Source organism: Condylura cristata, unplaced genomic scaffold (assembly GCF_000260355.1).
Source record: "Condylura cristata isolate star-nosed mole 26May11 unplaced genomic scaffold, ConCri1.0 scaffold00016, whole genome shotgun sequence".
Classification (NCBI taxonomy): domain Eukaryota; kingdom Metazoa; phylum Chordata; class Mammalia; order Eulipotyphla; family Talpidae; genus Condylura; species Condylura cristata.
In genome coordinates, this window is record NW_004567117.1 from 44,433,054 (window position 1) to 44,448,712 (window position 15,659).

The following is a 15,659-nucleotide window of genomic DNA, read 5'->3' on the forward strand; positions in this document are numbered from 1 at the left end:
ATCCCCAGTATTAATAAGTGATTATTTAATATTAGTCAATTTTTGTTAAATACAATAAGAATTGCCTTGTGTTCTGTACCCACATATCTGAGGGATAGTGCTTTATACAGTTGTTCACTAACCAACTGCATCGAGTGAATCCTGGAATGTAATCACTGAACCATGTAATCTCTTTAGAAACTTGAAAATGAAAACAGAGACGCCCTGTAGCTCCTGTGGATTCCTTTGCTGATAATAAACAAGTAGACCGTCAGTTCATTAATTTGTATTATGAACAAAGTCAAGGTGGATGTCAGTGACCAGCAAGTATATGAATTTTTGTCTGTCATCTCATAAAGTCAGTGTCATTTTAAAAATCCCTCTTAATTTTAAAATCCAGTCATGGTCTTTGTGAGCAGGAAAGCCAATGGCCCCCCATGTAATTACCCTCTTGTTCCCCCACTCTGAGAACCACTCACACTAAATTCTCCCATTTCTTGGAAAACACAGGTCATCGCTGTTTAGTTCTGAGCTCCGGAGGCAGAACTACTCCACCCAACACCCCTCTCTGCTTTCTGTCCCTAATCTCGGGCTAACTGGGGGCTCCGCTCAGTTTGGTATGATGGAGCGAGAAATCATTAGACAGACGGATGGTGAACTGTAGCTGGGGTCTTTGGTCACGCTCAGGGTGATGTCAGTCTTCAGTTTTGTAAAGTGCTTAGCCCACTTTCACAATAATATTTAAAGTACATGAGATGAGTCAAACACTTCTGAATCCAAATTATTTTATGCAGCTTGCTTGATCATGGCTATCATTTTCTTCCTAGACATCTTCTCCAAGACAGAAGCGGGAATGCAGAGGGAGTCTTTGTGTAATCATAGGAAACTAAAGAGAGATTTCCCTTATGGTTGTCATCAGATAAACTCTCTGATGGGTAGGGAAGGAATGATAAACTTTTCCCCCTGATCCAAGGTGAGCATGATGATAAGTTCCGCCTCCTGCCAGCTTCCATGCTTGCTAATACTCACGAGACAGCCTCCATCTTTGTTACTGCGCCGCCAATTGTTTGCCTTGTTTCCCTTTGTCTCTGCGTCACCTGAAGTCTGTGACATAATAAGAGAGGGATCAGGGTACATGATTAAAAAAAAATAGTAGCTAAATATTTTTTGTTTCTGCTACAGTGAAGAGGAAACAGAGAGTGGATTTGAAAAGATAAACACATGCCTAAAAAGAAAAGGAGGATAATTAGAGATCTGTATGAAGAAAGAAACCTGAAAGTGAGAAATATGGATATAAAACTTCTCACTTTCACTGTGATTAATTTTACAACAACATTTTTTTTGGGGGAAAAATACAAAACTTTCATGTATTGCTCATTCCTTAGACTAAAAGAGATGTCCATCCGTCCATTTGCCTGTCCGTCCATCCATCTGTCCGTTCCTCCATCCATCCATCCATCCAACCAACCATCTAAACATGCATCTTATCTATCACCTTCTTATTACTTATCTCTGTACCAGTTATCTATCATCAAATTTGGAAAGTCCTATGATTGAAGGAAGGTTATTGAAAAGTCCCTCAAAGTTTTCAAGTTGGCCATTACCTATAAAGCTTTCCAACAGATGTTTGGTTCTGCTTTTCTAAACTCTGGACCACAAATTAGTCTTCACTAGTATGCACTTTGCCATTATTATTATTTAGGAAAAGGCCTCGTCAGATCTCACTTTTCTTTAGCTTCCTAATTCCCCACACTATTTAATTTACTATTCAATGGCCACTTCTAAGACACTTGTTGATGCGCCAAGAGCGGGGCCTATGCCTTTTACATCTTGGTGTGTCCACTGTGTTTTACAAGTTGTGCTTCATCCAGGCGAGTTGTGCATTCTAGACACTGAACAACTTGGTGAGGATTAAGGAGCTACCTATTCTGAATTTAAAATCATACCTGGCTGAGTGAGGACAGCAGAAATACTGAGACAGAGTTATTAGAAAGCTAGTGGTAAAACACAGGCACGCATGCGGTCCTGGCACATCAGGAAGGAGAGCAGGTACTGGCCGGAGGGACTGAAAAGCCTTGTGTAGACCAGCTATGCTGTAGCTTAAAAGATTACCTTTTGTATCACCAGGTGAAGATCCACGAATATATTCTAAGATGATCAGAAGTGAATGCAAAGACATAGAAATGTGAACAAAGGACTCTACTTGCAAAACACAAAGGGAAGCTCATTAGCACTAGACAATAATTTTTCTGAAGGCAGATTTTTGGCCACCTTTTATGCTGTGATTAAGTATTGTCTTATTAATCTCTTTGAAGATTGCCTTGTCTAACCTGGGTAATTTACATTTCCACCTAAAAAGAACCTTATCTGTCCACAAGAATTTGAGATGGCATTGTTTAAAGAAGAAATGTCTGAAAATTGAGATCATAATTACTGAATCTTTCTATTTCCCAGTTCTGTTTATGGAAATAGACACATAGGATAATCTTGGTCAATACGAAGTTAAAATAGTATGTGAAGATGAGGACAGAATTACTGCAAATACTAAAAGCTGATGTCATTAAACATTGCTGGATTAATCCCTTCCTATTTACGTTGTGAATGTAATGTCTGCAAACCTCAGATATCTGTTCACCAGGCGAGGCCACCTAATCTTTGCATAGGAAAAAAACTCTTGTGTTTTGTGTTTTCTAGATTACATTCATCCAGTTAGCTCTCAGATTTGTATTTTCAGTTCCTCTCTGGGGAATACCCTTGATTATGTTTATTAAATGTGAGAACATCCAAGATCTCTGAACAGAATGGATGGAGCTGTGAAAGTCTCTCTCTTACTAAACCATATTTCAGGGTGAGCCATGTATATTACACATATTATTCTTGTCCTATGTGTGCATGTATACAAATATGCATGTTTGTGTGCATTGCTTGATAACAGCTAGAAATCAGATGCCTTTTCATACACACACACACACACACACACACACACACACACTAAATTGGTTAACTCCCCTTCCCCCAACAGTTGAGTGGTTTTGATCTTGGTCCTAGTTCTTAGGAGACTGTAGATGTCCTTGAACTGAGTGAGCTGGATTCGAGAACTGTGTACAGTTCACAATTTTTGTTAACCGCCCATAGTCTTTCCCTAGAGATGATGCATTCCGAGCTGTAAATGCCAGGGACGGGCAGAGAGCAACTGACACACCGCCCTGTGTCCAGATTGAAGCGCTGTGGGTGCCCCTGGCTTCACTGGCTCCGTTTCCCCACCTGAGTGCAGCAGAGTTAGACCAGCCCTGTGCCTCTTTCACGTTATCTGTCCAGGTGTGGCCTTTAGCCATTTTTTTTAAAGATTTATTTATTCATGCCCACAAGAGCTGGGGTGCAGGCCTGAGGTGCAAGAGGGTGCGAGGATTCACCAGAGACAGAGTGGGGAGCAGAACAGGCCAACTGACTGCTGAGGGAGCAGCGGGGAGACAGGGAGAATCTGCTGCACCTATGGGTCACTCCCTGGGATCCAGCTGCTGCAGTGGCTGCAGAGAGCTTCATGGTGCTGGGTCTTACTTAATGCCTTGTGCCACCAGGGAGGAGGCCTCTTTAGCCTTTGACTCACCTGACTGTGCTGCAGGCAGCTTTGTGCATATGAGGGAGTCGTTGAATAATTCCGAGGGTGACTGTCATCTGTCATATATATTAGAAGAATTACTTAGAAGGGATGTTCATCAACACTGCATTTCATGAAAGCATTGAGAGCTTGTTTCCAAAATGCTAAGTTTGTGGAATCGTCTGGGAAATGTATAAAGAACTAAACACCCAAAGTCCTGAAAACAAAATGGCGTGTCTCCGCGCAGCATGCTTCCTCTCCTGCTCCTTCCTCCTCTTAACCCCCTTCTCCTTTCTTGTGATAGGTAAATCCCCACCACACCCCACACACAGTGGGGTAACTTCCTCCTCTATCCGTCTCTCCTTATTTGAGTCTTAACTCCTTAGGCAGCTTCCTTTTTATGGTCATTTGTGGGAAAAAACTTCTGTTACTTATAAAACATTCCACTATGTTTTAAATATTTTAACATTAAATTAAGTAGCGGCTTGATTCCTTGCCCCAGGACAGCAGCCTGGTGATGGCAATTCATGTATGTGGCCTAATTTGAAATTTCTAGATTAACATTAAATCAGGAGGTGATGGCAGAAAATTCACAAAAGTTTGGCAAGGAAATATGAAGATAATCTTGCGGGAGCATCACTTGGTTGGTTAAAGAGAATAGGAAAATGTCTTTTTAAAAAAAAGATAATTCATGCATTCAAGAGCTGGGGTACAGGTCAGAGGTGCAGGGGGTGAGAAGATTGACCCATGACAGAGTGGGGAGCAGAATAGGAAGCTCTACTGAAACCCACTGCTGAGGGAAGCAGCGGGAGACAGGAGAGGTCTGCTGAGCCCTGGGGCTCCCTCCCTGGCCGGGGATCCAACTTATGCTGCAGTGGCTGCGGACAGCTTCATAGTGCTGTATTTTAACCTGTTGTGCCGCCAGCGAGGCACCGGATAGGAAAACATCTTAATGTAGAAAAGGTAGTATTATAAGTAAAAATTCAGGGGCCACCGGTGGCATAGAGGTTAAAACCCAGTACTATGAAGCAATCACCAGCCTACAAGTGCTTGTTCCATCCCCAGCCAGGGAGTGACCCACAGGGCCCTGCAGACCTCCTGTCTCTCCACTGCTCCCTTCAGCAGTGTGTTTCAGAAAGTCGGCCTGTTCTGCTCCCCACTGTCTCTGGTGGATCCTCTCACCCCCTGAAACTCTGGGCTGCACCCCAGTTCTTACATGCATAAATAAATAAAATTAAATCTTCAAAAAAAATACAGTGGAAGACATTCACCATGGAAGAGCTCTGAAAATTGTACGTTTAAGTTTCATCGGCTATACTTGAATGTGCATGGGGAGATACATTCAGCATTAATCAACCCAACAGTAGTTTTAAAAACGATCGAATGTGTTGGCTTATCTCCGCCTGTTTCGCTGCTCTGCGATTGTACTTCCTCCTGGCTCCCTCAGCCCCACCAGCAGGAAAAGAAATGGCGGTCAGTGCCCAGCCGCATGCTGTAGCTGGTTTCAGAAATTTTCTTTAGAAAAATCTAAAAATAGGATTGAAGATTTCAGGCTGAAAGGTTTACTCACTTTTATGCGCCGCTTCACAGATTTTGGATTCGCCCCAAAGCCAAACTTTGCACAAAGGCTTATAAATGATTTAGATCGTAAATTTTTTTGGTTATAGTTACTGATTGTGATATGATGAGAGTATATTAGTGCGGATTTCAGAGAGAGAGCTGAATATTTCATACTAAATTAAAAAAAAATTCAATAACCTGATTATACTTAGAGTTGTTTACTGGTTAATCAGACTGTGATAATCAGAATAATGAAGCAGAAGAAAATAACTCAGGTATATGAGTGCTTTGTGTTCACTATTTGCACATTTAAAAAGGAAATAATTAAAATGTAACAAAGAGAAGATTTAAATAAATGGAATCCATAAATTAGACTTGTGACATCATTAAAACTGAAGCTTTGAAGACTGGATACTTAGGATGTTGATTACGGTGAAGGTGCTGATAAATGGTTAGGTGTGGAAGACTGATCCTAAAGAACTCCAGAGTTATTGGAAATATGTAAATTTGGGCAATCTGAAAATGTTAGAAAGCAGTTACTTTTGTGAAGAGAAATTAAAATGTATTTGTAAATTTTACTTGTCTGAATTTTCAGTCATAATAATATATTATTTCTGAAATAAAAATGAGTTTCCTTACAAGTGTCTGAAGTAATGTATGAACCTGTATATTGCAATAAAATCATGATTATAAGCAATAAGGGTACTAATGTTAATAGTTTTTTGTAAATTATCATACCAGCACCACAAATGATTCTTTAGTAGAAAAGGCAGATACTTCATTATGTATATAAAAATAGTAAGATTTATTGCATTAGGGATTACTTATGCAATTTCTGAGATATTTGCATTTTAGTTACAGTCAAGATATTTCTGAAAACTTTAAAATTAAAAGTTTACAGTATTTTCAAGTTTTGCAGGTAGAACAAGATTTGTGTTTAATTGTGGTGACATGGTCTATGGCACTGGATGCAGTTATGGGCAACAGCTCACACCTCTTCAGATGCGTGTCCCTACACAACACCCACCCCACAGAACTGATAACCCCACTTCCAGCTTGAATCCCAGACCCCGAGCCTTCCCTTCTGGTAACCTCAGCTCTTCAGTCAGACTTCTTGGGTTAGTTTTGATTGAGTTTCGTTTGCTTTATTTTCTATTTCCCATGTGAGTTAAAGCATTTGGTATTTGTCTTTTTCCTTCTGACTCTCTCTTAATTCAGCATCATCCCCTGTGGTTCCATCCATGCTGTCAAAAATGGCAAGAGTGTATCTTTTTATAGCTGAGTAGTATTCCATTGTGGGTATAGACCACATCCTCTTAATCTACTTCTCTGTCCCACTCTGTCTCCTACCAAAATGTGAATCTTTTTAAAGGACAGTCTACTCATTTATTTAAAATACTTAACTATTCACTCACCTCATTGAAAGTCAGTTTGCACTATTGGGTTTGAGTAAGGGATAATTAATGTAAGCTGGAGTAATTAAATCATATTGTCCTCTATATGACTTAATATATTTGAGTACTGTATGTGTCAAGAGAGTCTGTTTTTAAATCTTGATTCCTTTGATCACTTTTCATTTCAGATCTCCTCTACTTCTCTTTTGCAATGCTGAATAATAGGGTGAGGTCAGCTGGCAATTATTTTTTAATTCAATTCAGTTCTGGTGCAAGAAATATACTAGCCCTCATCTAAAGTGCTTGAAGATAATGATTAAAAAAAAAAATGGTCCTTTCGGCTCCATTGTTGATGTTTATGTGAGTAAGTTGTAAAGACAATTAATGAAATGCGGAATTTGTGATGGCCAGAACAAAAAAGAACTGATTTCTTTAGAGACGTCAGTGCATAACGACTTCTTTAACAAATCATTCGAGAAGGTTATCGATCACATATATGAGTGATCGCTGCATTTGTAAACTATTACACTTTTATTTTTTAAATTAAGATTTTTAAATCTTAATTAAATATGTGCCAAAAATTGTGGCTTATGAGTCTGAGAATTTAATCTTTCCTGTTGTATGTTTAAAATAGTGTACATTTCTCTCAAGTTGTATTAGTCAAGAATATATACTTTGCACTTTTTATCATTTAAGGTCCTATTTTTATAAGACAGATGAGTTGGAGACCAAGTCAAATTGCTTATTATTTGGACAGAGTTTAACAGTCTTTTAAAAAAAATGCTGTGTCCAACACCTTGACATGGATAGTCTTCTTTTGAGCTGTGAATTGTTTATTTTTATGTTTGCAAAAAAAAAAATGCTTTAAAAGGGTAATCTTATTAGTTGTAAGTGAATAGTGTTTTAAATACCTTTTTAATGCATAATGAGAATTCTGAGGCTCAAGTCTTTCTATAAAGGGAATTAGATTTGACATATTTCTTTAGTAATTATTCTAGTGAAAAATAAACAGACTTGTAAAACTAAATTACTCTTTCTAAAAGAAATACAATAACTTTTTGTCCATATTGTGTATTCATTAGTTAAAATAATTTGTTGCACTGTAAATACTTTATGTGTGTAACTGACTAGGTTTGGGTAAAGGTAATTCTAGTGGAAAATTTATAGATGTTATTCTAGCTAACTTTTATGATATCTTCTGAGATACGGAGTTTTGTTCCACATTATTAAACTGTCTTGCTTTTCAAAATGGACTGAATTATAGTTCAGAAATATGACAGGAGGAGCATAAATCCGTTTAATCCCCTTCCTACTTCCCTCGGAGGGGAGACCATGGTGATAGGAACCTGTGTTGTCTCCTAAGCTTTCTAAGGGGTGGGCTCTGCATCAAGAATGGGTTCATTGCTCTGTGAGAGGAGGAGCATGGGGAGGAGGAAGCTACGAGGGAAGAGGGGACAGGGCAAAGAGGAAGTCGAGACTTCCCAAAGCAGTGGTGGAGGGAAAGCGAAAGTGGGGCTTAGGGGTGAGCAAACATGCATTTCTTGTTAAATTGTTTATTTGTGGCATGGGATGTAGACTTGACTTGTCGTAGGTGTTTTGGTGTGTTCTAAGGATTAATCCCAGAGAGCTCTGAGCATCCTCGGGATAACACAGGAAAAACTCACAGACCCACACACCCACACAGAAGGACACCAACACCATCGAGGAGAATTATGCTATAAAGTGTGGAGGAGAAATGAGGCAAGCTCTTCACAAATGGAAATGCATCATTGGGACTTCTAAACTGATGTATTTTGACATGGAGGTTTCAAGAGCGCATCCCAAACAAACTATTTTTAGAAATTGAAATAATAGGCATAGCATAGAACTCATTTGAAAGTAATGTATTGCCTTGTTTAGCATCAGCACAAGTCTAAATTTAAACTCTTTGATGCTGGTGTAGTGTGATACACATATTAGAATGATCTATTGGATTTATTCTAGTTTCTCTATTTTGATTTCAAAACAAATGCTTCATTCAATGGTTAAAAATATTCTCACTTTAATGTTTTTTTCAGACACGATAGATATCGATCTGCCACCAAAGAAAAACATTTTCTCTAGGTAAAAATTTTCCCCGGTCTCTTTGGTTTTATTTGTTTTGTTTATGAGTTTTTGTCACTGAGCCAAGAAAACACTGCTTTGTCAGCAACTATAATGTCTGTGCGGCTGACATCGCAGTGAAACTTCTTTTCCTGTTGGTCATGTCCTCAGCCATTTGACCTACAGAAAAACGTCTGATGGTTATCTGCAAACGCAACAGGGGGATGTGACCTAAAATCGCAATGTCGATAGGCTTCAAGCCCGGCTCTGTCTCTAAGTTCTGTCTCAGATTTTCAGCAATTGGGGTGGTGAAGAGACAAGGTAAATAATGTCGCCCAGGCATGCAGGTCTGATGCGGTCCCAGGAAAGCACACCGCTGGCTGTGTGGCTTTCGTGTGACTTCACATCCTGAAAGTCAGAGATGCTGTGTCTGAGAAGCAGGTGAATTGCAATGTTGGTCCCATTTTAGTCAAGTCGGATAATGATACATAAAGGTCAATTAATTTTACCTAAAGTACTTATGTGTACCATTCAAAGGGTTAGATTAAGGGTGTAAATTGTTTTTAAAATGAAGAACTTGAAGATTCTATTGGACTAGGAAATCTTAAGATAATGAAATAAAACAACAGAGAGCTTCATTTTATGATACCATTACATCCCAATTGCACACTGCAAGTTGAAAACATCCCAAATTGAAATATACTGATACACATCATCGTCCGAACAAGACAGCTTAGCCTAACCCACCCGAACTTTGCTCAAAACCACTCTCGTTAGCTTAGAGTTGGCAAAAGTCTTGTAACCTGTTTTTATCATAAAGTGTTGATTATTTTACTTCGTCCTTTGAATACTGTATCATATGTGAAAAGCCTCAAGGTTATAGAGGGTCTCATCATATCGCTTGCCCAGAAAAAGATCAAAACTCAGATTTTGAAGGGTAGCTGTTACCAAGTGCACATCACTTTGATCTCATGGTAAAGACTACAGCTCCTCGGTTGAAGCAGCCGTCTGGGGACATCCACAGCCCCTTAGCAGAAAGTGTGTTTATTACGCATTCAGAGGCTTTTGTGTGATGCTCTGTGTGACTTGAAGCTTTGCTAGTGTCACTTCTACCAAGGGTGTTGTGAGGCTGGAGGGTCCTTTTCTTGACACACACTCTCTCCCCAACAGAGTGGAATGTGCATTGATCATAAACCAGAGCACAGACAGTGGCCTGACTTAGCCCCTAGTTATCTGGATAGTTCTCTGGATAGTTCTTGAGATTGCTTCGCTTCGACTGTCATGCAGGTCACAAACTAAATGGAGAAGGTCACATTCAGACTGCCCTGCTCATGGAAGTCTTTAACTTTTGGTTTTATAAACAACTGAAAATACTAATTTGAAATACATATGGCAATGAGCAGCCATTGATTTTGAAGCAACAGAAATAATTTGTTCATGTGATGTATGCAGTTTCCATTTATGTTTTTAAAAACCACATGAATACAAATTCAGCCACCTGAAACTATTCAGCAATTTTTTGGAAGCTAATATCCAGCTATTCTGAGTATTTTCTTTTAAAAATGTGAGTGGGCAGTTTGTTTCTCGATATTATTCGATTTTTTTCACCTCCCATCCTCCTTGGCAGTCACCAGAAAAGTTGACTTTCACTGCTGTTTCCACACTCACTGCACAGAGGAAAATAGTCTCGTAAGTAAGTTGATATTACATGAGATGCTTAAGTGGGAAAGGAAACCTTTAGTGGAAAAGGAAATCCTTTTCCTCTATACCTGCTATCAGAATTGATTGGATTAAATTAAATTCAGTGTTGAACATTAGACATTTATTTTATTTATATAGCTATTTACATTATTGTGCATTTTAAAACAAGAGTTACTTTCCCCTCCCCCACTCGCCCACCGTCACCACCACAGGCCCCCACATCCCTCCCTCCTTCCAATCCACATTTAATTTTTTGTAGACAGCTAATTGGAAGTGAAAATTAAAACCTTTAAAAATATAAACAGTGGAAAAAATATACGGAGAACTGATGAAACTCAACAAAAATAAAGTAAACAACCCCATCAAAAAATGGGCAGTAGAGCTAAAAAGACACTTCTCCAAAGAGGAAATGCAGATGGCCAACAGGCATATGAAAAAATGTTCAACATCACTCGTAATAAGGGAGATGCAAATTAAAACCACAATGAGATACCACCTCACCCCAGTGAGAATGGCACATCTTCAAACAACTAGCAACAACAATTGTTGGCGAGGATGTGGAGAAAAAGGAACTCTCCTGCACTGCTGGTGGGAATGCAAACTAGTACAACCACTATGGAAAACTGTCTGGAGGTTCCTCAAGCTGCTAAACATGGAGCTTCCCTATGACCCAGCAATCCCACTCCTAGGTATCTATCCAAAAGACACAAAAACACTGATTGAAAAAGATACCTGTACCCCCATGTTTATTGCTGCTTTATTTACAATTGGAAAAACATGGAAGCAGCCCAAATGCCCAAAAGTAGATGACTGGATTAGAAAGAAGTGGTACATATATACAATGGAATATTACTCAGCAACCAAAAAAGAGAAACACATGTCTTTTGCAGCAACTTGGATGGAGCTGGAAAAGATCATGCTTAGTGAGATAAGCCAGAAGAGAAAGAAAAATACCAGGTGGTTTCACTCATAGCAGGAGTATAATGGACCAGGTGGAAAATAACAAAAATAATGAACAACCATATACCAGAGGCATTTTGTGGGGGTGGAGTGGGGTATGGGATAAAAAACGGGGTGGGGGGGAGGGAAATGCACAGGATTATGGTGATGGCACATGGGTGACTTGGTGATGGGAAACCCGCGGGGATTACAATTGAGATGGAAAAAAAAATGTACAAAATGATGTCAAAATAAACTTTTGTAATAAAAATAAAATAAAAATAAATAAATAAATAATATATAAACAGTGGAAAAGCTATTTGGTTTTTAAAAATATCTGCATTGGCCCTCCCTGGTGGCGCAGTGGGTTAAAGCACAGCACTGAGAAGCTAAAGCCACTTCCGCATGAGTTCCATTCCCGCCTGCCCCGGAGGTGACCACATGGCGTGGCAGACCTCTCCTGACCCGCCCGCTGCTCCCCTCAGCAGTGTACTTCATTGATCTGCCTGTTCTGCTCCCCACTCTGTCTCTGGTGAAGCCTCTCACCCTCTGCATCTCTGGCCTGTTCCCAAGTTCTGTACGAATAAATAAATATTTAAAAAAATCTGCATTAAGTTTTCAGGGACAATAAGTAATAATTCAGACTTCTTCATTATATGTCATAAAATGCAGTTTATAATGGTTAGCATGTCAAATTATTCCATTCTAAAAATTTAGATTTTCTTTATTTTACATTAACTTGTATTTCTCTTTATCTTTTACGGGTTTAACCTTCAAGTGTGTTTAGATCTTTGCGAAGCATGTCATGACTGAGTTGGCTTGTTTCTTTCTGAAGGCTCTATTTCATATTGAGGATTTGGGAACCCACTAGAGAAATGTGAGGAGATAATTTTTATAGAAAGATGATTTTTCCTGCGGTGAGGACTGGAGTATGAAGGAAGGTTGGGGGTAACTGGAGTCCAGTGTGCGTTGCCCACATGCCTGTTCAATGTCATGCGTGGCATCTTCATTTCTCTTGGGGATCACTTTCAGAGTGGGCTTTTTCATTCATATGGAAAGTTGTCAAATTTCTTGTTTGTGACATCCAGCTCCCTTCCTTCTTCACTTAGGATAACCCCTCCCAGCTCCTTCTGGGTTGCCACCAGTGGTGTGTCTTTATCCGTTTTGATTGTTGAGTGATACTTCATTGTCTCTGCATACCACATTTTCTTTACCCTCTCACCTGTCTCGGGCCCCTTGGGTCTTGTCTATAAGAAGCACCGTAGTAAACATGAACGAGCAGGTTTCCTTTTGAATTAGTGTTGTTGTGCTCTGTAGGTAGATATTTAGGAGTGGAATTGCTGGAAAGTACGGCAGATGTCCTTTTAAAGTTTGAAGTTTCAATGAGGTCTTTGTGGATTTTTAGCCAACAGCAAGCAAAAAAATAAAAGGGAATATAAACAATTGGATGACATAGAAGCAAAAGAAACTAAATCATAGAGACACTCTAGTGAACGGGAGAAAATATTTCCACACTATACATTGACAAATTGCTATCCAAGATCTACTATCCAAAGATCTACAAAGAACTCAAAAATTAATAAATGAGAATAAATGCACTTATATAACAGTCACCATTAGAACTGCAAACATTCTAAGTATAAATGCCATTTCCTGTACAAATGTTCCATCTTACAGATACACAAGCCCAGGCTGACATGAAGACAGTCAATGGTTGACAGCCCAATGGTTGATTAGCAGTCGGGCTCTTTTGGAAGCTTTCTTTTTCACAATTCTTCCTTGCATTTTCTCAGGGACAATTATTGCTATAAGCATAATTATTATACTCCTATCCCTTTCAGAATCTAGAACTTGCTGAGCTATCTAGCCCTCGAAGAAGGAAGAAAAGATCTCAGTAGTTTGAGTAGCATGTTAAGAGTTCTGAATTGAATTTAGTGCAAGAAGAACTTTGATTTCTGTATCTGGCATTTATGCTGGAATTTCTTTGACATACAGCCTCAGTGTAGCCTCATCTTGCTGCTGGGAAGAATACCTTTCCCAAGAAAAGCTCTGATTTTGCCAATTTTTGTAAAGTTAAGGAACTCTAAATAGTTCTCTCAGCTTTTGTTTATTTAGACTTACCATTTATATACAACACTGAGTAAAACCGGATCTCCTTAATCTCAGTTTCCCTCATTTATGCTGTAATTTTACCTGGTGTTCATTCATGAATCTTCAGCACATGAAGCTTTTATGAGGAATAAAGCGTGGTTCAACATCTCTCTGCTTTGGAAACTGTTAAAATAACATCACTTTAGACTAATACGTGGTGCCCACCTTATGTTAATCGCTATCACCTTTATGCAGGTAAAGAGACAACAAAAGTTGTCTCTTTTTTGTCCTGATAGATCCAAAGGATAAATGCGTGGGGATCTAGCTGCATGAGAGGCAATGGGAATTGCGTTTGTCGTTCTTGTTTTGAAGGTGGCTGGTCCGATGAGTATGGTGTATGATTGAATTCTCTCTGTCTCTTTCTCTAATGAAATGTGCCATCCACACGTTTGCTTCCTCCTCACCCCTGCAATGAAAGGGAGTTGTGTACTGAATTACATTCTTTATTGCCCATGCTGACTTGTAGGCATACACCAGCTTTATGAAGCCTCCAGCCAACCAATAAATCTTTTCCTTGCTTTCTGACATACTGGCCACTGACTTCAATAGCCTTTCATCCCTTCACCCCGAGCTTGTGTTCTTTGCTCAGTGGGCTGCAGACCAACATCCCTGTACTGCAGTCTTTAACGCACATTGTTTATGCAGCATTTAGGAAGCGCGTGGCATGGGTGTGGAAGGAACACAAAAACGTGCCGAGTGCCAGCACCTGCTTCGTGAGTCTGCCAACGCCGTGGCCTCCTTCCCACCTGTGACTTGCGTCCCAGTCCACCCACCCGCGGCCGCTGAACTCTCCACTAAGTCTTTGCACCAGTTATTACTGAGCCGAAAGGACTTCTTTTCCTGCTCAGCTTATTAAACCCAACACACTGGTCCTTTCCATTTTAGTTTAAGTGTTCCTCTGTTCCATGGACTAGACGGCAAGCACAGGAACGAACCCCTTAAATTTGAGCCTCTACTACTTAATTTTTGTACTGCTGTATTTTACATTTCTCTAAAAGCGCATACGATGGCAAGAGCAAGGACTGTAACTATGGCCCCTTATCAAATTAGAATGATTATGGGCCCAGTACGTTATTTTGAGGGTTAAAGGAGATGTCCCACGTAGCCACATGGAAGGCACTTGGGGTGTCAGGGATGTTACCCGCCTGGTCGCCATCCCCGGGCAGCAGGAAGGGCAGAGTGGACAGGCCAGCAGGGCAGCGTGGGCAGCGTGGAGGTCTCGCCTCCCACAGCCTCTGCTTCCGAATACCATCCTGTGTGTGGTTCATCCGTATTCCCCGGTACGTAACTGGGGGGAGGGGGGGGAGGGCTCTCTCTTAGATCATAAACATCAGGTGGACATTAGCTGTGTCTAAATGGCAAAAACTCCGTCGCGACGTGCCCGGAATGCGTCGTTTTGTGGGACCTGCACCTGCCGCCGTGGCTGGGCGCGCCCGGGGTTGACTCAAGCCCGCTCAGCCTCGGAGCAGGGGGCGTGTGGTTCAGCGGCTGACCCGGGGCGCAGACGCTGCCCCCAGGGAGAACCGACAAGGCCGAGAAGGGTCAAAGGGAAGTCGCACCTGAACAGGCCAGGAAGGCTGAGGAAGGTTAAGGCAGCGCCCCAAGTGCAAGGCCAGGGGCGTTCTCGGCGCTGGTGGCGTGGGGTGGCGGCGGGTGGCTTGTGGAGAAGTGGGAGCGCTTGGGGAGGAGCGTGTCCGTGCCGGGGGCTGTGGCCTTGCTAGCCGGTGCCCGCAGGTGGGATTCCTCACCACAGACACTGGGAAATGCAGAGTCGGTCCTTTTTCAGTTTGAACTGTTTATGGAGGGGACACAGAGTGCAGCTTATGTCAGTCTCAGGCGTGGCCTGAGGTGCAAGAGTGTCCACACCGCAGCAAGTTCACCGCGCAACACCCGGCTCAGCTCTGCACCGCCCCTGGCTGGCTTCCGCGTCTCAGGGGATGGCCGCTAGGACCTTGAGAAGATGCGCATGGGCTTGAACTGACAAGAAAGGGAAAGGAGATGGCTTTCCACAGGGCTGCGACAGATTTGTCACGGAAAGTTTTCTACAGCAAATGCTTTTAAAAAATGGAGGTCAGGGCCCTCCCTGATGGTGCAGCGGGTTAAAGCCCTGCAGTATGCAGCTCTCCGAAGCCACAGCCGCACGAGTTCCATCCCCCGCCCCGGAGGTGACCCACGTGGCGTGGCAGACCCCTGCTGACCCGCCCGCTGCTCCCCTCAGCAGTGGACTTCCTCGATCCGCCTGTTCTGCTCCCCGC

General features: G+C 41.3%; 1 protein-coding gene across 1 annotated transcript in view; it reads left to right on the forward strand.

The window, feature by feature from the left end:
• Nucleotides 1–15,659, forward strand: part of DOK6 (docking protein 6) — a 180,198-nt gene that overhangs the window by 1,930 nt on the left and 162,609 nt on the right. Inside the window, exon 2 of the mRNA XM_012725799.1 lies at nt 3,115–3,297. Within this exon, the coding sequence (XP_012581253.1) occupies nt 3,115–3,297 (183 nt within the window). The remainder of the gene's footprint in view (nt 1–3,114; nt 3,298–15,659) is intronic.